We start from the raw sequence: 21,613 nt of genomic DNA on the forward strand, positions 1-21,613 counted from the left end.
AGCAATGAGTGTGCGCCCCCACGGCTGGCAGAGAGAAGGGCCGTGGATATTTTCCCAGTGACTACAAGAACTGGTGCCCTGAAATAAATGACTTACTTTATTTCAAGTGACAGACCCACTTCTTTCCTAGCACCCTTGCCCGTGGCCACCTCTTACTCAGTTTGTTCAGAAACAACATAGGTTCTCTCTTTAAAAGAGCTAGTGGGAAAACTAAATGCTGATTTCACTTGGATTCTGGGAAGCAGGAAAAAAAAATACATGCTTTCCAGGAGTCAAAGCTACAATTTCTCTCTGATAAAAAAAGAAAAGAAGTTTCCGTTGGTGCTGTAGATTGGGTGGCTGGAATTTAAACACAACCTGAAGTTTGATTTTCTGATATGAAAGTTGCCCTCCACTCATTCACATGAAGTTCAGTCCATTGGTTGCTGAGAGTATTTTTGAGCCTGAGAAAACAGAAGTATAATCTACTGAGGCTTGAGAGAGACCAAAAAAATCATATTCAACAGAAAAAGCTGCTTTACAAGCTGACGGTTTAGACTTTACAGGATGTTAGCATTTATAAGTCTGGGAGGTTCCAGCAGAAAGACCACAGGGAAAGACACAAATGACCACAACCTCTCAACACTGCAGTGGTTGCACGTAATATGAGATCAGGCTCAGCAGTACCTGTTGATGACAATGAATTACGCTGAATTTTGTCCATACAAACACTGTTTGTCCGACTTTCCGAGTTGGAAATCAAACTTTGGAGGGCATTCCAGTTGAAATTCCAACTGGGAACTCAGAAATTCAGACTTCACAGTTCAAATAGAGGTTGACCTTGGATGAAAACTTGATAACAGTCTCATGTCTGTGAGAAAAACCTTTAGCAGCCAGTTAGCTTTGCTTAGCACAAAGACTGGAAACAGGAGGAAACAACTTTGCTGCATCTGTCCAAAGATTAAAAAAAAAAAATCCACCTACCAGATTCTCGACTTAAAGCATTTTACTCTATTTATAGAATCTACAAAAACAACAGTGCAAAATTAACAATTAACAGTGAGCATTCATGTGCTGGTAGGTGGCTTTTGTTACCTGTGGACAGAGCATGATGCAGTTTCCACCGCTAAGTTAAACTGACTGGCTGTAGACAGAGGGATCAATTTTCTCATTAGACGCTGGGGAAAAAAGCTAATACCTGCATTTCCCAAAATGCCAAACTATTCATATAACAACCAATATATCCATAGAAAAAAAAAGAAATCAATATTGTCAAAGGAAAAAATAATGTTAAAAAAAATCAATGCCCAGGAAATAGTTGAAATTATCTCAGCTGGTGACTGATTTCTTCATTTAGGATCAGATCGAATGAACTTTTAGATATTTTTGGCCGTATATCAACAGTAGTTTGTGTTCAGGTCAGGTCTCCCATTCATGTATGTCTGGCCAGTATCACTATACACATGAAAAGGAAGACAGACTGAGAAGTGGAGTCTGTATTACTGTACAGGGGAGAAAGTCAGTGAGACTATTAGGCTAACTGTATTTACAGTAGCCCAGCATCAGACAGGCTGGTATTTTACACCAGTGTGACTGAAGGGGAACCTCAAACGCAGTTCTCCTTTTTAACCTGTATTTGAATGAGAGGCTTCCCTATCCACCTTCAGCTGTCTGTGTCTCCCTGTGCTGTTAAATCTGACAATCTGGTGTAGAGCAAAGCCTCCATAACTCCAAGATTAATCCACATCAACACCAAACTATTTGGTCTTTAACTCTTTCAGCTGCGATGAGCTCTTGGTGTCGATCCAAACTGCTCCCCTTGTGACACTCCACTCCTGAAAGTCGTTGGTAAAAGTGAATTTTCCTTGATATACTTTCAGTTAATAGCAGCCACTTTACTGGAGGTTATTCATCCTTTTAAAATGCGTGCTGGTTGCTAAATACTTGCCTCAGCAGAAAATGCTGGTTTACTGTGTCACACATTGACATCCTCTGGCAGAGCTCTATGAACCACCCTGGAACGTGCTCTGGGCTTCAAACCAGGCAGCAGTGCCAGACCCATATAGCAAGTCTTTGGTGTGTGCCACGTGGACTATTCCAAGAACCTCAACCCAAATATCTCTGACACGGAGCTACGAGAGCACGGGTTGTTGGACTTCCCCATTTTCCCTAATAGCGCATTTTTTTCCTGGCCTCAACATTCATTTACTTAACCCCTTCAGTGCTTGGTTTCTGCACTGAGACAGGCACTTTGGGGCAAAATCGCACACAAAACCATTTCATATTTCTGAACCACAAAATTCTGCCAACTCAATTGTACATTATCTCAAGGTCTCTGTCAAGATAATGCAAACTTTTTCATTCAAGGGGTGTTTGAGGTCGTGGACTTGTAGTAGTGACCTTTCTTTTAGGTTGGGACTTTTACATAAAATTGCATGTAATTGTTGTAGATAGAGTCCATCCCCGACATCAATCAGACACGAATGAGGAACCTTTAAAGCCACACTTTGATTGCCTAATTGCGCAGCAGAAGCCAAAAGTTGATTCTATTTTCTCACCAATATTTTAGTGGTGAGATCTTTTTCGGTAACAGTGTGATGAACACAGGCAGTAGAAATATAACTGAAAAAGATGGTTCAGATCACGATTGTCTGGAATCAGACTTAAAAACATAAATCTAATGCTATACTTTATTTTAAGACTTGTCGACAAGTGCTTTTAAAGGTTGGAAAACACCCCTGAATTAATCCTACAAACAAGAATCATATGTGGATCCTAACCTTGATGTATTTTCTTCTCCACACTCATCCAAAAACGATTAAAAACACACAAATCAGCCACACTGTTGCACAAGTGTTGCACATGGGTGACATGTTCTTTGATTAACACAAACACAGGCAACGTTAACAGTATGTAATAATCCACTGCTGAAAATGGTGCCCAACAATTGCACAATTTGCCCTTGTTTGAGTAAAATTTGCCAAAAAAAACCCCAATCCCCAGCTGTTTATGTAAATGATTGAGCTGTTTCTCCCCCCTATTTTTAAAATAAAAAGAAACTGCATTTTTGTGAGGTATTTAAAGATTTATGTCTTCAGTTAGAATGGGAGCCACAGAAAAGGGAAGTCAGAAAGTACTGAAAGTCTTGTTAATAACAAACATAAATGATCACAAGTCTTTTCAAATGCATTCCTATAATATTTTATAATGTTTATGTAATGTTGGTTAAACTATGTCAACATTATGACGGTAATTGTAATGTGATGCCTGTCAATCCTCATAATCAACAAATTTGTGTACAAGTGATTTATTTATGAAACAACAATCTTACACTAATGTTTGTAGAAAATGTATATCTGACAACACAAGTATACAAAAACATTTACATTTTGTGCATTGCAAACTCTCGACAGAATGAACAAGATGGAAACCAAACATGGAAGAACGCTATACAGAGTGATGACAACAAAGTTGTACACTAACATGTCCTCGATCCACACTGTACAGTAACACAGTCACACCTCCATCTGGATCCTTTTCAACGACACTAGAACGTTTCACAACATCCATAAGTGATACTTATGACTAACATATGAATGAAAAAAAATGAATGTGTATAAAATGAATTTGATCTTTAAGGCGCCATCACATATAACAACTGATTGTTTGATCCTCAGCCTCTCTTGAGTTCATGCGACAAGTCATTGAGTGCTTTGTACACATTAGATTTACTAAGAATCAGCTACTTAAACTGCTAATCTGTTGAAGTCAATATCTTTTAAACTGACGTTTCTGCCTTGATCTAATTTCTTTTTCTTTGTTAATGTGTTCGAAATAAAAAATTTTTTAATGTCAAGTAAGAAAAAGGTGTTTGTTACAGCGCCAGAAGCACAATTTGCAGCAAATTTTTGTTACAGCTACAGAGAGTAGCAGAAATGACAAATATTCCACATGTACAGAAGTTACAAATCACTTCAAGGACAATGAGGCCATGTCTGGACAGCTAAGTAAATAAAATAAACTACCAGAATGAACTTTGTCTGGCGGCTACCACCGCCTACATAAACATCTGCTGTTTATTCTCGTCATTATTTAAAAGTAGCTGGTGTTTCTCATTTTATGCAACAGTTTATGATCTGAAAAACGTACAAGTAAAGGAAGTGCGCGACAACACTTAAAAATCTTGAAATACTATATTGTGTGTTATCTTGATTTTTGTGATATTCAATTATATGTTTTGTCAGTGTAAACAAATAAATAATTATTTACAAACTAGCCAAAAAAAATGCAAACAAACCAAACAAGCAGAGCATAAATAATTTACAAAAAAGGAATTATAGTACAAACTTAGTATAAACATCTTTGGCACTATTGAAATCGTTCACTCGAGTTCTCCATTTAAAAAAACAAAAACACATTCAGGGTGAGAAGAGCGAGGAGGAATATAAATGGACTTGAGACAGCTAAATGATTATGCTTTGGTTACAGTTTATGTTTGTCAGACACTGTATGAGCAGTTGTGAAAGACAGAGAACAACCAAGTCACTTACAAGTAGGAAACTGGAGGAAATCACACACAGCATGTCAGAGGTTGTACAATGAATTTAAAAGATGTAGAATAGGTACATTAGTTATAATTAGATATTCTGCAGAGGCTTTTATAAAACTCCTTCTTTCTTTCTCAGCTTGGGAAATATAAGAGTCACCAGGAACACTGAAAACTGCCACGGCTCCTCCTCCAGTGGATGGATGGAGGCAAAACATGGAAGTAAGCAAAGTCTCATTTACATCAAAATGGATTCATTGATGACGTGATGTTTACTCTGAGGGATTCTTGTCTTTCGCCTTCTGATGTGTTTCTACCCGACTTGATTCAGTTATCTGCGGAAAGATGGAGGAAATAGCTTCCATTACCACCACATCTATAATCAAAACTGGTGCCAGAGTGCAGCAGCAACACGTGCACTGTGTGCGTCAAAAAGCGCATCTTCGGTAATGAGTGGTTGTGATTGTGAAAAGAGCTGCAGGCTTATTTTCCACTGTTTAGCACTCAGCAGAGGATCTGAAGTCCTTGGACTGACACACAAGGACTTTCCCAATGCAACTGGGGCATTGTACACGGGCAAGCTGACAAGGACAAATGAAGCGTCTTTGTCTTGGTCCAGCCAACACACAACACATAACCCCTCTCATCATTACCTTATGAACACTGTTGCCACCTCCGGCTCATCTGAGGTTTGAAAAAGAGTTGAAGGTTCACAAATTTTACCCACGTTACTCAAACACGGAGAAGCTTCTCTCCTGATCTCCTCGTCTTTGTACTGTGTGTCAACATGTGTGGACCACATATGTGTCCACATTGCACACACATATGCTGTACACACACACACACACACACACACACACACACACACACACACACACACACACACACACACACAGCAACCTATCTCTCTAACATCTATACATGTTTTTACACTTGTGTTGTATTTATGTAAGTGACCATACTTCATTTATTTTGATTGAGTATTTGGAACAATCATCTGATTGTAATTATTTAAGCTGATTTTTAATAATTGATGTTGTATAAAAGCAGAACAGATTAAAAAGAAATGTCAGATTTCCACGTTTGTTTTTTTTGTTTTTTTTTACAGTTTTTCTTAATAAAACAGAATTATTTGCGGTTATATCGTTAGAGTAAGTAATGGTACTAACCTCGGCACTCATACTTGAGGTCGGAGAAGAACACCAACTCTTGAGAGAAGACAAACAAGCCTAACCTTCCTCCGGCAAACGTCTTGTCATAAATCGGTCCTGAATCAGCCATGATCTGTTTACCTTCATAGACCACAACCCTGAAAAACACAAGACAAGCATGCGCTTTTTAATGAGTTGAGATTAAGTTGTTTACTGACGTACACTATATTTTGTCACTAGATTTAGTGACATAAATAAAATATAATAAATCACTATATTCAGTGACTGGAATCTGGCTATCTACTCCTCGATCTTCAACACCCTACAATACAGTTATCACCTTTAAGAAACAGATGTCTTTGCCTAAACCAAAATTTCATTGCTGTCCGTCTAATTTGATTGATTATATCATGTATTTCCAGTCGTTTCCATGACGCTCTAAAAGGCCACATGATAAAAAAGCTGCAGAAGATCCAGAGATTGATTTTAGTGTTTGTCAGTGAGACAGAAAACGATTGGTTCTGCTGTTCTGGTCAACTTTCTTTCTTACCTTATAAAACCAGTCTTTGGTCTGTGGATGAGATGCCACCTGTAAGCTGTGTAATCCTTCCAGCCAATGTTTTTGGGGTCGTGCCACAGAGTACGCACCTACAGTATGTAAAATAGTTCACAACACCTCATTGATACAGCTACAGCCTTTAAAACAAACCATGTAGCATGCAGACGGCGACCCACCTGTCCCGGAGTGTTGCCCGTGTGCCACAAAGCATTCCTGAGGTTTTCTCCGGTGCCAGTGGTTGAGTTGACGACTTTAAGCGAAACGCCAGAGATGCCAAAGGCCTTGGAGGGTTTGTCCTCCCAGTAAGTCTGCGTGATCTGCTTCCACATCACGACGTAGAAGCGCCCGCTCGACTGGTAGCCGAACACAAAGCCCGCATAGTCGTCATCTCTGTCTGTATTTACGTACATCGTTCCACTGAAGTCCACGGCATTGAACTCGTCAAAACCTGGGATGGTGCGGGGGGAAAAAATATGATGCTAAATCAGGGCTCTGTACAGTCGAATGCAGTTTCAGATCTTTTTAAAAAGCAGTAAATTAACATAAGAGGGCTGTTTGAGAGTAAACATATGCACTGCTCACCTACTGCAATGCCCGGGTCAGAGTTGGCGGTCTGAACCAGCTCTTTGCCCTGGTGTCTCACAACCCAGTTGGGATCAATTTGAGTGGTTCCCTTTGGATCCAAGTGGACCATCTGGAACTTCCTGAAGTCTGTCTCGCTGATTGCGCTGTTCTCCGGACACACATCAAGAATATCTGGGATACTGTCATTGTCAAAGTCATCTTTGCAGGCGTCTCCTCTTCCATCGCCTGTTTAAAAAAAAGGAAACAAAACACATCAAATAGGGTTAGGTTTGACCTAGATTGAAATAAAAATGGATACCATAAACTTTTCCTATTTTTCCATAGGTTTGAAACATATCTGTGGCAGCTGTTGCGAGTGTCATATCACTCCCACTGCAGTGATTTTTGAGGAGCTTCTCCAAGTTAATAGGAATGGAAAAAAATTGCAATTCCTACCAGAAACTGGTTTTAATAACTCTTCTAATGCAAATCAGTCATCTTTTCATGCTGTGAAAACTTCCTCTGATACATGTAACTATCTCGGGCCTGAAGTCCATTAGAGCCAGACTGCAGGCCAAAAACTCACTGCGGAAACTGTGCCAGTGGCTAATGAGGGCCACTGCATGGAAGCAACGAGCTGCCTTCTGTCATCATCTTTGTTATTGCACAAGGGGCTCAAACGATTCTATCAAATAAACATGATCTGACAAGCTGTGAAGGCATCGGTGTCCAGGACTTCCTCCTTTACGGTCTGTTTCCAGTTACAGACAGCTGTACAAACTCCAGGTAACCCTGCTTCAATTGGGCACTGTGGATTAATCACGAGCACAGCCTAAAGGAAATAAAAACTTCACAGCCTGGCGTGTGCCCTCTTGGGCGGCTCACTGAAGTCATGCAGAATGACCTCAACCGCACCAACCCGGTCATCGACTCTTTCCACAGCCACTACATTTCACACCTGCTGTAGTGAAACTAATTGCTACCTCTGAGAGCAGACTATTTAAGCAAGTACACAGAAAATACTGGGAAATTATTCAAGCGAGACATCTAGTTCCGAAACTGAAAAGAACAGCTGCAGTCTTAATAAGTCTCTCAGACCAGGTCAGATTTAATCTAATGTGCACATTAACCTAGTGAGCAGAGATGTTTCATAAACTGGCTACATGCAAAATGATACAACTGCAACTAGGAAATTTGCAGCACTCTTTGCACTGATATTACTCAATAAAAAAGTGTTTTCCACTGAACCTGTTTGCAAAATATCAACAGCTGGATACACACATGCTTCAAAAGCACATGGGATGCACCCAAAACCTGCAGCCTTTAAACCCTTAACAAGTGACATCCTCACCGTCAGAGTCCAGCTGGTCTGCGTTGGGTGTTAGTCTGCAGTTGTCCTTTTCGTCAGGGATACCATCATCATCATCGTCGTAGTCGCATGCGTCTCCTTTGCCATCCTTGTCGTGGTCAGCCTGGTTGGCGTTGGCCACATAGGGACAGTTGTCCAGATTGTTCTGATGACCGTCCTCATCAATGTCCTGGTTGTTGTCGCACTGATCTCCGACCAGGTCGTTGTCTACGTCAGTCTGATGGATAAATAGAAATATCACAGTATTAACACTCCATGTACCGTACTGGGTTGTGTCGTTATTTGCGGTGTGGTGTCGTACCTGGTCGGGGTTGTGCAGCAGTGGACAGTTGTCACACTGGTCACCGACTCCATCCATGTCAGTGTCCTTCTGTTCAGTGTTGTACACGTAGGGGCAGTTGTCGTTCTCATTCAGAATTTCTGAGCGAAAAAAAAGGTCAGTTAAAGCTTTCTTTAGAATTTCAACTTTAGATATCATAATCAGCTGCTCTAAATCAACTAATTACAGTCGTTTATTCATTTAAGCTTCACTATTTTACCATCTCCATCGATGTCCACTGCACAGGCATCCCCTTCTCCATTGTGGTCGGTGTCTATCTGAGCAGGGTTGTGTTCATAGGGACAGTTATCACAGCGGTCGCCCACTTCATCCTTGTCAAAGTCAAACTGACGAGGATTGTAAAGGAGGGGACAGTTGTCCTGTGGCAGAAAGTATGTTTGTTAAGGAAGTATTTTCATTTAGAGTTAAATATGTTAATGTTTTAAAACAAGAGTTAATTTAGAAAAAAACAGATTTAGTCTTCAGAAATCATGTTTTTACTGTTGAGTCCAGGGAATGTGAGTTAAAGTGGTGTTTTATATCTCTTGAACTCAAATAGTGCCATATAATGGCTATGGGTTTCTTTAACCTGCAGTAGTAGAAGGTACAGAATTTTTTAAGAATGGTATTTATCAGTTTGTGAAACTGAAAACCTCTCGTACCCTTTCATCCAGAATTCCATCATTATCATCATCCTTGTCACAAGCATCTCCTTGGCCATCTTTGTCAAAGTCTTCTTGTCCAGAGTTGGGAAGGCTCGGGCAGTTATCCTAAAACAGTAGCAGGAAGTTTATGAGTTTCACAGTTTAGTACGGAGTCACGTTCAGAATCGGCTACAATCAAATGTGATAACGTTTGATGAAATACCTTCTTGCAGTGATAAGTGGCATTGGCACCGCACACAAGGTTCTGATTGGGCCAACCATCCAGATCTGAGTCCTCACCACAGATGAAGCCATCTCCAGCGTAACCGGTCCTACAGTCACACTTGTACATTGGGTCGCTGAAGTGGCTGATGTAGATGCACTCGGCATATTTGTGACAGTTGTGGGTCTTGTCTTTGCACGGGTTCTCCGGTTCACACACCTACAGTAAAAAAAAAAGAGGGCAAGTTGAGCTGTGTTGTGAGATCATAACATCATCAACAGCACTGCAGCATTTAACCTTCAAGGAAAAGATAAAAGATGAATGCATTTTGTTGTCAGTTTCTGATACCATGTTCAAGTCAGGAGAACTTATTTCACCGCTACTTTTCGTAACTCTTTTTTTTGTAAAGCGCCTCCAAACTGAGGATTTCTTCCAATCAAAGTGGAGGGTTAAAGGAGATTCTGGACAAAGCCAAAGCGTGGGGCACTTCTGGACAAAGTTGATTTTATGAGATCCCACTTAATGCACCACACATCCCACTATGACCTACTAGTGCCCCTTTATTGCAGCACAAGGTATTCACAGCTGCCACTCATTACCGGAGGATGAACTCCGGTTTGGATGCCACTCCATGAGCTCATAGAGCCGAGAGTGACAGCGAGAGCAAGCCTTTGATCAAAACTGTGAAATGGAGCCTCTTAATGCCAGCAATGAGACAATTCCCTTTTTCCCAAATCAATTAGTGAAATTGGGGCATCAAATCAAAGACAGGCAGCTGCAGAGGCCAAAGAGTGATAAAAAAATTAAAAAAAAAAGGTCCATGAGGGCTGTTATGCAAGTGGCATGGAGAGATTTTCAGTTTTCCAGGGAAGAAAACAGTTGCATTCCAATCAAGTAGCTAATATACGTATATGACATGATGTTAAGAGACGTCTAAAATTTAGAGCTACGACAGGGGTGGAAAGTGGAAATACAGACTTGTTAAGATCTGGTGGGTAGAATGAAAAAAGCTTCACATCATTTTGTTTGAATAAAACCCATACATTCAACATCTACAATAAAAGTACACATAAAGAACAGTCTCAATCTGGCTCTGATCTCACAGTGAAAGTGCCAGAGATGCGTAACACATGTTTGTTGTTAAGAGTTACCCTACTCTCCTCCCTCTGCCTCCGCTCACTGATACAGGGTCAAGGTGAGCCAAATTCATTCATGGTGGCCAGGGCCCCGCCTCCCATATTGTGTAAACACTCTCACTGTAAGAGTGAGGCGTATAAATCACCTAAACTGCTGCCTCAATCATTCATAACAAACTCTACACAGCTGCTTTTAAAGATCTTCCTAAACCTAAATATCCACATGGTATCCTTTGTTCTCACTCCTTCAAGGCTACTCCCGTTTAAGTGACATCCTGCCAACGGCCTGTTAAAGGCACTGAATGAGAGTAACATCCACTTACTTGTTTGTTCTTCTTGGCAGCCTCCACACCCATCCCGAAAGGCTGAGTGCCCTTGTACCGCTTTGGACAGGGCAGGCAGTGGAAACCTGGATCAGTGTTTACGCAGCGCTGCGTTCCACCCACTTTGTAGCAAACATCAGACACCATGTCACACTAGAGGAGGATTAAAAAAAAAAAAAAAGAAACGAAAAAGAGAGCAATCAGCAAACAAAGAATTTCATGAATGAAGTGTAACATACAAGTATGGTTTATGCACATAGGAAAAACAGCAACTTTTACCTCATTAATGTCTTCACAATTGGTCCCGTTTCCACGAAAACCAGCAGGGCACGGGCCACACTCCCAGGATCCATCTGGAGAGCTGCTGCAATCCACTCCGCCAAAGCAAGGGTTAGACAGACAGCCATCTGTGGGGGATTAAAAAGACGAGAATGATTACAAATAAGGGAAACAAATGTGAACTTTAAATGAACCTGTCTCTAATTCGTAATGATTTTTGACCCAATTTGATGCTTCACGATATTTAGACAAGAAGCTTGACTAAAAGCCACAATATCATCCTCATGGTGGCACTACTGGGAAACTCATAAGTTCACGATGGATGTTTGTCAAAATATTACTGAAATACCTCCAGCAGTTGTTCAGATGTCATTGCCGCCCCTGAAGCCTGTTGCTTTCATAGTTTAAAGCATAAAGTAGAGTGGCTGATGCTCACCAATAGGACACTCTTCCTTGTTACAGCTGTCGCTGTCGGTGGCTTCGCCCACACAGTTCCTGCCGCCGTGCTGAGGCTGCGGGCTGTTGCACTCACGCGAGCGACTTTTGACTCCCCCGTTGCACGTTGCTGAACAGGTTGCCCACGGAGACCAGGGTCCCCAACCGCCATCAACTAAAACGAAACGGAGATAGATGCTCAGTTAATCTTTGAATATTTCACTCCTGAGATTTTTGGACTCTTTGTTTCTACATAAACATTAAAGGTCAATAAATGTGAAGAATTCCCTCAGAGTCAGAAGCCTTGGAACTTAATACTACGAGAGAAAACATACTGAGGTGATTTGGGTCAACATTTCCTGAAAGACTGACAGGAGGCCAGTCCAAAGCACATGGGGAACGTTGCCTCAGGGGAGCCGTGAGGCACGAGGAAATCTGTCTGTTGGACGAAGACGCTAGCTGCTGTTAACTGAGATGCTGCTTTTGAGCGCTCCTCCGACGAGCTGACACACTCACTGGGACATGGCTCGGCGGTGCAGCACTTTGTCTCTCTCCCACTTCCCTCGCAGTCCTTGCCCCCCAGCTGTGGCACCGGAGAGTTGCAGTGTCGTATCCTGGTGATCTGTCCTTCTCCGCAGGTCACCGAGCAGGACGACCACGGTGACCACAAACTCCACCCTCCGTCCTGGCGAACTGGGTATCAAACATCAAACATATCAGACAAGGATCACCAAAAAACACATGTCTCGTATTATCCTCTAGATTTCCATTTACTCAAATAGTTAAAGACATGTATAATTTGCAAAAGTTAAAAAAAAAAACGTCACCACATTTGCTACAAGTAAACGTGATGTCAGGGACGATGGCTCACTTTCAAAGATGCTGGAGCCAGTATTTATATCACGGTGGGTAAATTATCTTCCAGTGGTTAGACTGATTCAGTCACTCACACACATGCAGTGTAATGTTAGCTGCAAAAAATACCACATGCTAATCCCTTCACCTATCAAATACCCAATTCATCAGTTCCAGCATCCAGCACAAATCTACCAAAATTACCACATTAAATTCATTTATATTTTGTATTGTTGCATGGGAGGCAGCGGTGAGTCATTGCAGTGTGGAGCATCCTCTCAGCCACTGATTTATTTGTAATTGACTTGGACTTGGGCACACCCTGCAACCCGACCGTGCGATCCAGCTCCTCACTTGGATGGCTCCAGATTTATGCAGGCGTGAACTCAAGTTTTTTGCACTTTGGCGGATCTCAACTCATATTTAACTTGCTGCTGGGTTTTTCCACAGTTCCATCATGTTCCCCCTTCCCACATGTCATACTGATGTTTGTTTTAGATTACCATCAGAGGCGTTGGAAGGCGCATAACTTTGATCAAGAAAATATCACACCACTGAGGCAGTTACTACTGGATGCCACATATTGAAATGATAACTCCATTTCAAAACATTGGTACTTGCGTACCGTGCTGCGAACAGATCGGGTCCAGTGTACATCCAGGACATGGTCCAACCTTACATCCCAGCCCGCTCCCTCCGCTCTGCTTCTACCAATCGGCTTGTTGCTCCCTCGCTGCGAGCTAGACACTCTACAAAATCAGGACTGTTTGCTGTCCTGGCTCCTAAACGGTGGGATGAGCTCCCCAACGACGTCAGGACAGCGGAAACTCTGTACATCTTCCGCCGCAAACTAAAAACACACCTCTTCTGACTTTACCTTGAACAGTAGAACTTTAGTAGCACTTAACATGGCATTTACTGATAGCACTTTGTAGTTTGGCTTTCTTGAGGAAATTGTATTTTCTTGATTCTTGTTGTTCTGGGTTTTGTACCCTCATGGTTGAAATGCACTTATTGTAAGTCGCTTTGGATAAAAGCGTCAGCTAAATGTAATGTAATAACTGAGTGACACGAGATAAACTATTCAAAAAGCATCCTCACCACGGCTGTCACATTTGCCCAGGCTGCACTTGCGGGTCTGGATAGAAGCTCCGGTGCAGGGGTTGCTGGTTGCATCACATGAACGGCCCCTCTGTTGAGTTCCTATCCCACAGGTGACTGTGCACTCAGTCCACTCTGACCAGGGCGACCAGCCATCGTCACTGTCTTTAGCTGGAAGAAGTAGATGCAACATTTTGTCCCTTTTTTTTTTACCACGAGAAACACTCCCACATCTACTCGTTCGACAGAATCATAAAAGCACTGGAAAAAGATCTTGACTGCAGTTTTTAATCTTTGTCAGCCTGTTTATCACATGACGTCAGCTGAAGAACCCACAGTAGACATTCTGAGTGTCTCCAGTACATATGTGGTTTGCTTTCAAAGACAAACTGGCTGTTACAGTCCAGTGGTATAAAAGTTTAATATGCGGGGAATATTGTTTTTATGACATATTGTACCGTTAATTTAAAATAGCATGCATGCATAAAATTGTGACCTTGTTTGTAATTGTGTTTATATGCTGAGGAGGATCAGACTACTTACGTAGACACACAGGGCAACACTCGCCGTCAATAAAAGAGGGGCTGGCACAGGCCACCGGAGGGCATGTAATTTGGTGACACACGATCTTGGACTCCTGCCATCAAAGAACATCAGAGGTATATCAGGGTCACTGCTGTCCACTATAAATCTGCGCATTGCTTCCATGTGACTCGGCGCTACCTGGCAGGTACATTTGGTGCAGCTGTCTACAACCCAGTCTTCCTTATCGTCGAAGAGGCGGCCATCCTGCCAGCACATGTTTTTCTCCTTTGAGTCCTTCATCCTCCCAAGGGCCTCCTTCATGACCGTGTTCTCCTCTGTCTAAGCATACGACAACAGACAGATTTGCAGTCAGAGAGGAGATCAGTCAGAAATGATTAGGACGGACTCATGATAAAGATATGCTGCCACTAGCGAGGAGAAAGGTAGACATGCTGACACGCTGATTCTTTTAAGAGAGCATGTGTAAGGTTATGTTTCACCAGGTGGAAAGAGGAAAGGTATATCCTGTGAGGCAGCAGTCCTGTGTGCTGTTGTAAACTTGGATATTATTCATATAAAAGTTGCTTTACTTTTGGTGAAAATGAGTCAACCTAATGCACACAAATTTTTGTCTGAGAAACACAACCAGTACCAAACATAATAAAAATCTACACCAAATCTACGCCAAATCCAAACATACTGCAGATCCATCTCCATCTCAGTGTTGCCCTGCAACGGACACCGCCTTATTATTTTAAGATGTCTTTCGCTCTGATCGCCTCACGAGGGAACAAAGCCTCAGAGAAAACTTAAATATATGAGATTGAGTATAGAAAAGAAAAAAAGTTACACCTACACAAAAAAAAAAAATGCTCCTCAACTATATAAACAAGACCACTTTGATTCACATTATTGCAAATTGCACAACACTAGACTTCTTTGCATCTATATTGCTTCTAAGGAAAACAGCCCATTGAAAAGTGCTGCTTTGTTACACACATTACAACGTCCAACCCAGTTGGAGACCAGGGGATCTCTGGCTGGACTCCTCAACACTTGGGAGCTGTCGGTCGATAAACTACTGCCAAAGATTTGTGTGTGTATATGTGTGTGCATGTGTGTCCTCCTGTTGGAAACGGGAGACAGCAATGTGCAGCACTAGAATCTTAAGACACCACTCGATCTGGAAGAGCCTCAGGGACCCTTTTCATACCAGCCATTTTTTTTTTTCCCAAGGTTCATGCCCAGACTCTCTCTTATTGCTGGGAGGCACCCAGAGGAAACACATGGGCTGTTTAAACAAAGCCAGACATTAGACTGGACCCCAGCACCACCAGGGGAACACTTCCTATATCCACATGTAACATGTCATAAAATCTGTCTGACTCACGCTGCCACAGATAGCAGGAGTCAAACGGGTTCAGCCATCGCAGGCGACTCTATAAACAGTCCTGCGGCTACTCACTATTTGCTTTCAAACCAATGTAGGTTACCTAGTAACCCAATTTAAACCTCTTACCTCCTGGCATCCACACTGAGGATTGTATCATTTATTTTCCTAAAATGTCAATTTTACTCTAAAACACTCGAGTTCTTCCAACACTCAGAGACAGATTTTGTCCATTTTACATTCATCACTGAAATTGGCCAGTAAGGTGCAGAAAAGAGGCAGTAGCTTCTCGTAAAACAAACACCAGTCAGGATTATGTTAATTTACACTACGTAAGAGAGAATCAATCAGGTTACCGCTTTGACTACTTACCACTTTCTGCAAGCCATCGATGAGGTTACTGACGACCACACGGAGGCCCTTCAGCTCCTGGAACATGGTGCTGAGTTCCTCACACGAGCGTTCACACATATCTGCGCCCAGGTCGTCCGTCTTCTGGCCTATAATGTTTGTAGTGATGGAAGGACTTACATCCACAATTTCTGTGCTCTCGCTCACAATGTTGGCGTCATCTGGAAGAAAAAACATCAGGGGAGATCAGAAAACCAAGCAAATGGATAAACAACACAAACTGGTGATGGGAAACACATTTGAGAGATATGATGGTTGAAACACAAGGAATCTGATCAGGGAACACAGTGATTTCCTGTTTTCCTGTAGCGAGCCAGAAGAACACAACAATGCGGTAATTGCAATGTTTGTTATGCTCCTAAAACCAGATGTCCAGCCAGCGGTGTTTAATTTAAAAAAAAAAATATCTGTTTGAAATGGTAAATCTTCCTGCCAGAGATGACAGCAGCGTTGGCTGTGGGAGGACGGGAGGGGATGGCACTACACAGCAAAAATGTGGTTGTTCCTTGTGTGATGAAAAAAACACACCGTGAACCATAAATCCTTTTAAATAAGTGGACACTTCCAATATCAATTTAGCAGATTGGAGTCACCACACAGAATGATTTACAAGGAGCCTGACAAACTCGCGGTCTTGTCCTGACAGCGCATCACTAATACAGGCACTAGAGGACATCAACACAAAAGAGTCCAAAGTGTGTCGTGGCATTCAGCTTTCATTACAAACACTGAGTGCTTCATACTAAAAACTTCTCCCTCAGTGCATATTGTGAAAGGCAACACAACCTTCAACTATAGGGTTGTTTGGAGGGCGCAATGAAGCACAATGTTAAGTTTTCTCTGCATAATCAACAAATCTGGAGCAGGAAGTCCAGCCCAGTGTAACGTGTCTGCCAGCTGTGATCTTTGTACAAAATAGACATGCCCTACATACATCCAAGTCACATGACAGGACATGGCAGCTCGTGTGGTTCTGAGTTGGCATAAAACGCTATGAATTAATGGCGATTTATATTCCCTCCATTCACCCCTGAATGTATTCCTCTAATTTGTATCTCACTCTAATGAACTTCAGTTATATTATGGCGCACTTTGTGAACATGTGATGCCCAAAACAAACACACGAGACACGTATCAAAGCTCTGTGGAATGCCGTGTCATTGGGCCAAAGCACAGCGCATATCTGCAACTAGTTTGGATCTTGCTATGTAAATTGGTGAAGATTAATAGCAGAGCAGGGACTCTAAATCAAGAAGTGGTCCAAATTGCCCAGTGATGTCCCGCTGTAGCCAACGCAATGTTTTCTTTCCTCTTCAATCTGCTGGATCCATTCAAACCTCAGGAGGACTTCACACTGTGTGCTTGCTCGTCTGTGAAAGCATTTATTCTTCTCGCGCTGATAGACGTTCTCTAGTTTGTTAAAGTAGATCAAAGAAAGGGTTTAAAAAGGAGCAAAAAGCTTTGGCAATTTTTATACTGCTCATGTATGTCCAACGTGGCAGTTTTTACGAGTGTGGGTTGTGGGTTTATGAGTGACTTTTGGCATTAAAATTTCTACCAGTGTAGAATCTTGACTGGCACAGGCCAAAGAGCAGAAAACTGCTGGTGAGATTTGTTAAACAAATAAACTCATTGAGATGGAATTCAACACGGCGAGTTGCCACAGAAATGCAATAAACGCACCATCACACTTTGTTGCAGTAAAGCGAAGACTCAGTTTCCAGGTCCGAAGTTCAGGTATGTTGCAAAGGATGATTATGTGCATATTTTCTTGGGTATCTGTATCTTTTTAGCTTCAGACGCTTTTCGTTTGAGTCCCGCTGAGGATCACGAGGTCCTATTCCTCAGAAAAGCAACCCAATCAGCCAATTCATGACTTCACTGTGTGTGTATGTGTGTGTGTGTGTGTGTGTGTGTGTGTGTGTGTGTGTGTGTGTGTGTGTGTGTGTGTGTGTGTGTGCAGCTGGAAGTGGAAGCTCCCCGCTCCGCAGTATAACATTCACTTTCTCTTTTCTATTTTCTTTCCCAGGGTATTATCCCATGTCCACTGCCAATGGAAATAAATGTAAGCATCTGTATCCCCTTTTGTTCACCATGCACACTGCTTGACCTCAAGCCGCTGTTTCTGTAAACATGAAGTAATGGTGGGAGATATTGCCATATATCAAATTTGCAAGCTTTTTGACCCACTTAAAAAAAAAGAGAGCTAAATTCATACAGAGGGAGTCAACAGATGATGCTAAACTGTTTGCTGTGGTCGATGCTTAACAAAACACAGATACCATGCATTGGAGGATTGCATGTGAAAGAGTTTCCAAAACACATCTGCAAGGTATCAGGCTTTGCAAATGTAATTATTTTGACTCATCTTTTGGGTTATGAAAATCACAAGTATTAAAAATGGCTTCCTCTCCTCCAGCATTGCAGGAACTTTTGGGTGAATGATGGTTGTAACACCAGAATGATCACCACATAAATAAATAGATAAATCCACTCTTACCTTGCTTGGTGACCTCGCAGTCTCTGCTCAGGAGGATATCTTCCACAGAGGTGTCAAAGATGAAACGCACATTCTGAAGAAGGCCCTGTTTGGTAAGAAAAGAAGTGTCTCAATCTCTGCAGTTACTGTCTTAATCATATACTTTGACATATTTCAGAAGTGACACATGTCCAGTTTCTAAACCCATGACAAGCGTGAGCTGGAAATTCTGGAAAACACATCATACTCCTGCATGGAAGTTTCCTCTTGACCTAATCACACACATTCACCCTGGCTTTTACACACAAGGGGAAATTTGGAGTCTAAAATTGGACTCCTTTCCACACAGAAAGACCAAGGCAACACTGAACCACTCTGCCACACTTTAAAGAGGGAGTATGTGAGTCTCTATTTTTGGAAAATGTTGTTTGAACTGAGCTTTTATTATAAGCTAAGTCAAGGCCACAATTTTGTTTCTCGAGCCCTGTGAGAGGTAAGAATACAGAAGTACCCATGATCCTGGGAAATCCTTGTCTAGCCACTAAAAAGCCAAAGTCTCTGTCTCACCCTGAAGTGGTTCTCTCGAGTGGATCCCTTTGCAACATACATGCGGCTCCCCTCAGCCTGCAGGTGCTCGTAGAAAGGCTCGTCCAGGATGAAGCTGTCTATCAGGCTGCAGCCCACAAACAGGTTGGCATTCTCCCCATGAACGTGAAGTGTGATATTCTTCCACTGTGAGTCAGACAGGTCAACATCCTCAAATGAAAGCACGTTCTGGGAGCCATCCACCCAGTACACCAGGTCCAGAGTGTTGGCACGTCCGTTGGACACAATCTCAAACTGCCGCTGGCCATCAGCACCCTCCAGACCAATGAGGGTGCCCCGTGATGCCCGGTCCTGGCGTATGCTGGCCACAAACACAAAGCCCTCGTTGTTTTGGATCTGTCGTAGTATTTGTTTTAGTATGGGGGGGCCTACAGGGGGCAGGTGGTCGAAGCGGATGAAGCGGTACGCAGGGGCATCTGAGTCTTGGCCCCGAAACTGTTTGGCCCCCAGAGTTTTGCGTGTGATATGACTGATTTCAAACAAGTCGAATGATATCTCATCCTCCTGTTCACCATCTACAAATCACACAAGATGCACATGAACAGTTACTTCAGAGGAAAAGAAGAGTTCATGAGCCTTTTTTAAAGGCACATTGCAAAAAATGGCAACATATAAGAACATTGAATGTTCAATGTCACCTATAAAAATACTTCACTGGAGTGGATGATGACACGTTAATTTTTCTGCATTCTGCATTACAATTATCTACACATTTTCCACTTACCTTGAGGTAATGCTTGAAGGAAATGAAATGATAAGAGCAACAAGAAGAGACTTCTCCTGAGTATCATATCTCCTTCAAAAGACAAAGAAATTGTTTTTGTTAGTTTTTGTCTTTTTCCTGAGTTCATCTCAAATCTGGGGTTTATAATTGACCCGGTGAATTGATTAAAAAAACAGAAGGAATATGCGAATAGCATTAATTAAAAAGTTATCATATAGCCTGCAATAGAAGATAAAATAATTCCACCAGATAGCATAAACAGTTTGCAGCAAAACCAACTCTGGAACACAGCGGACTTTTGTTTTGTAGACTATTAACTGATATAAAATCGCCAAAAGACTTTGAGATTTATCTTTCTTGTGTTTTCGGGCAACAGAGACACAGGTGATACAATTGCTTTGAACCGTATCTATCGACACAGAAATTATAAAAAGGCTACTCTGTGGTCTGTGTCGCCAAACTCACCTTTAAAAAAAAATATCAGTTATCCAGCGACAAGAACAATAGTAATAATAATAATAAAAAAGCTAAAATCGTAAAATAGCAACGTCTTTGATGACCTGAGCCGAAGATTAAATGAATGAGAAGTGGTATCTCCTGTAAAGCCCGTGCGTAAAAAGCGTAAAGTCCAAATTGGTTCACTACATCCACAGTCTGGAGGACCTGAGGCACAACAGTGACTGAGACATCCTCCTCCCTCCTCTTATATAGAGGCGCGCAGAGAGCCTGTCAATCAAAATCTGTCGGCTATGAACAGTTTGCGGTCCGTTGTTAAGAGACAGAGTTACATAATTATCTTCCGATGGCGTAATTTTGTATCCGTGCTCACACAAGGAGGCTGGTATGGGGGATTCGTGACCCCTCCCCTCTCGTCTCTCACCGTGATGCCCACCTCCCCACTGTCTGGGGATAATTCACTTTCACTAGGGAAGAGATGGAGGGAGGTGTGTTGCTTTACTCTGGAGGGACGAAGTTATTCTGATTAAAAAGAAAAAAAAAGAAAAAAAAGAAACAACAAAAGAAATAGCTGCAGTAACAGTAGATGCACTTTATCAGTATATTTCTATAGAATTTATAACAGGAGAATTATGAATCAGTTCTGCGCACTTTCCTGAATATTACAGGTCTGAGATGTATTTTTTAAATACATATCCCAACATAAGTATAAAGTAAAGGTACTGAGCAACTTGCACTGAGGTACCTGCAAAATATAAATAACTCAAAGTAGGAATCCCAACTATGTCTGCAATGTGAGACAAAAAAAGAACATGCAAATTACCTCTTAATACAACAGATACTTTGAATGCTTCCACTTTGCTGGCAAGCAGTGTCTTGCGTCTGGAGACCATCAGGTTATTGCCAAGGCTTCCCTCTGAGGCGTCTGATGCAGCGTCTCATTCTTGGAGCCCCGCAGAGGGTTCCTTGGGCAGAGTAGGCCTTTGTGTATCAATAGGATATCAGGGATGGTTTGCATCAATTAGAAATGTGCATTCCATTTAGGGGGGGAAAGAAAAGGGGTTTTAGAACAAAGAGTTTCTTACTAAATGGGGTGACTGCAACAACAATGATTCGCTAACCTGGCAGAAATTAGAAGCAGTAGTGAGCGGTGAGTCAGACAGAAAGGAATACAACGATGCACACTGTTAAAACATTCTGCAGTGACCAGAGTACATCGGATTAAAACTGTCAGGGGTGGAAAAAGCTGAAATACTGCACAGACTTGTGCTGATTAAAAGTGGTAGCAACTGTCAGTTGTAGTTTCTCAAAAATAATCATTTTGAATATGTTCCTTTTGAATAATTAACCGTCAAAATAATAATGTCAGTTATGTAAAAAAAAAAGCTTTTTTAAAGCTGGATCTGACTGTAACTTCGACTTCGACATAGAATTATTCAATACAATGCAAAACTTATTTTATGCGATTCTATAAAACATTACTAACTAATTACTAAACCTGCATTTAGACACTATCATTATTAGTAGAGTAATAAGGCT

At 41.8% G+C, this 21,613-nt stretch overlaps 1 protein-coding gene across 2 annotated transcripts; it reads right to left on the minus strand.

The window, feature by feature from the left end:
* Positions 1-3,051: 3,051 nt before the first annotated feature.
* Positions 3,052-20,296, minus strand: thbs2a (thrombospondin 2a). 2 transcript variants are annotated; one of them, XM_069144894.1, is made up of 23 exons: positions 20,084-20,296; positions 19,619-19,690; positions 18,856-19,409; positions 18,310-18,394; positions 15,771-15,970; positions 14,207-14,347; positions 14,027-14,120; positions 13,484-13,654; positions 12,044-12,220; positions 11,529-11,702; positions 11,093-11,220; positions 10,814-10,966; positions 9,355-9,573; positions 9,150-9,257; positions 8,708-8,867; positions 8,470-8,588; positions 8,151-8,385; positions 6,818-7,045; positions 6,412-6,683; positions 6,227-6,324; positions 5,695-5,834; positions 5,179-5,209; positions 3,052-4,860 (listed from the first exon to the last, which is right to left on the minus strand). In XM_069144894.1, the coding sequence occupies exons 2-23, from the start codon at positions 19,683-19,685 to the stop codon at positions 4,857-4,859; spliced, it is 3,558 nt and encodes a 1,185-aa protein (XP_069000995.1). In that variant the 5' UTR covers positions 19,686-19,690; positions 20,084-20,296; the 3' UTR covers positions 3,052-4,856. The 2 variants fall into 2 exon arrangements, with proteins under 2 accessions (XP_069000995.1, XP_069000996.1); XM_069144895.1 differs by lacking the exon at positions 5,179-5,209.
* Between the last annotated feature and the right edge of the window lie 1,317 nt (positions 20,297-21,613).

Source organism: Embiotoca jacksoni, unplaced genomic scaffold (assembly GCF_022577435.1).
Source record: "Embiotoca jacksoni isolate LCO1_2020_lvr unplaced genomic scaffold, fEmbJac1.0.p SCAF_12, whole genome shotgun sequence".
In the NCBI taxonomy this organism is placed as follows: domain Eukaryota; kingdom Metazoa; phylum Chordata; class Actinopteri; family Embiotocidae; genus Embiotoca; species Embiotoca jacksoni.

Coding starts and splice junctions, on each gene's coding strand:
- thbs2a (XM_069144894.1), bottom strand. CDS start 19,685: ATGATACTCAGGAGAAGTCTCTTCTTGTTGCTCTTATCATTTCATTTC. Junction 12,221..13,483: donor GGGCAAATGTGACAGCCGTG/GTGAGGATGCTT, acceptor TTTGATACCCAG/TTCGCCAGGACGGAGGGTGG. Junction 11,703..12,043: donor CACCGCCGAGCCATGTCCCA/GTGAGTGTGTCA, acceptor GTTTCGTTTTAG/TTGATGGCGGTTGGGGACCC.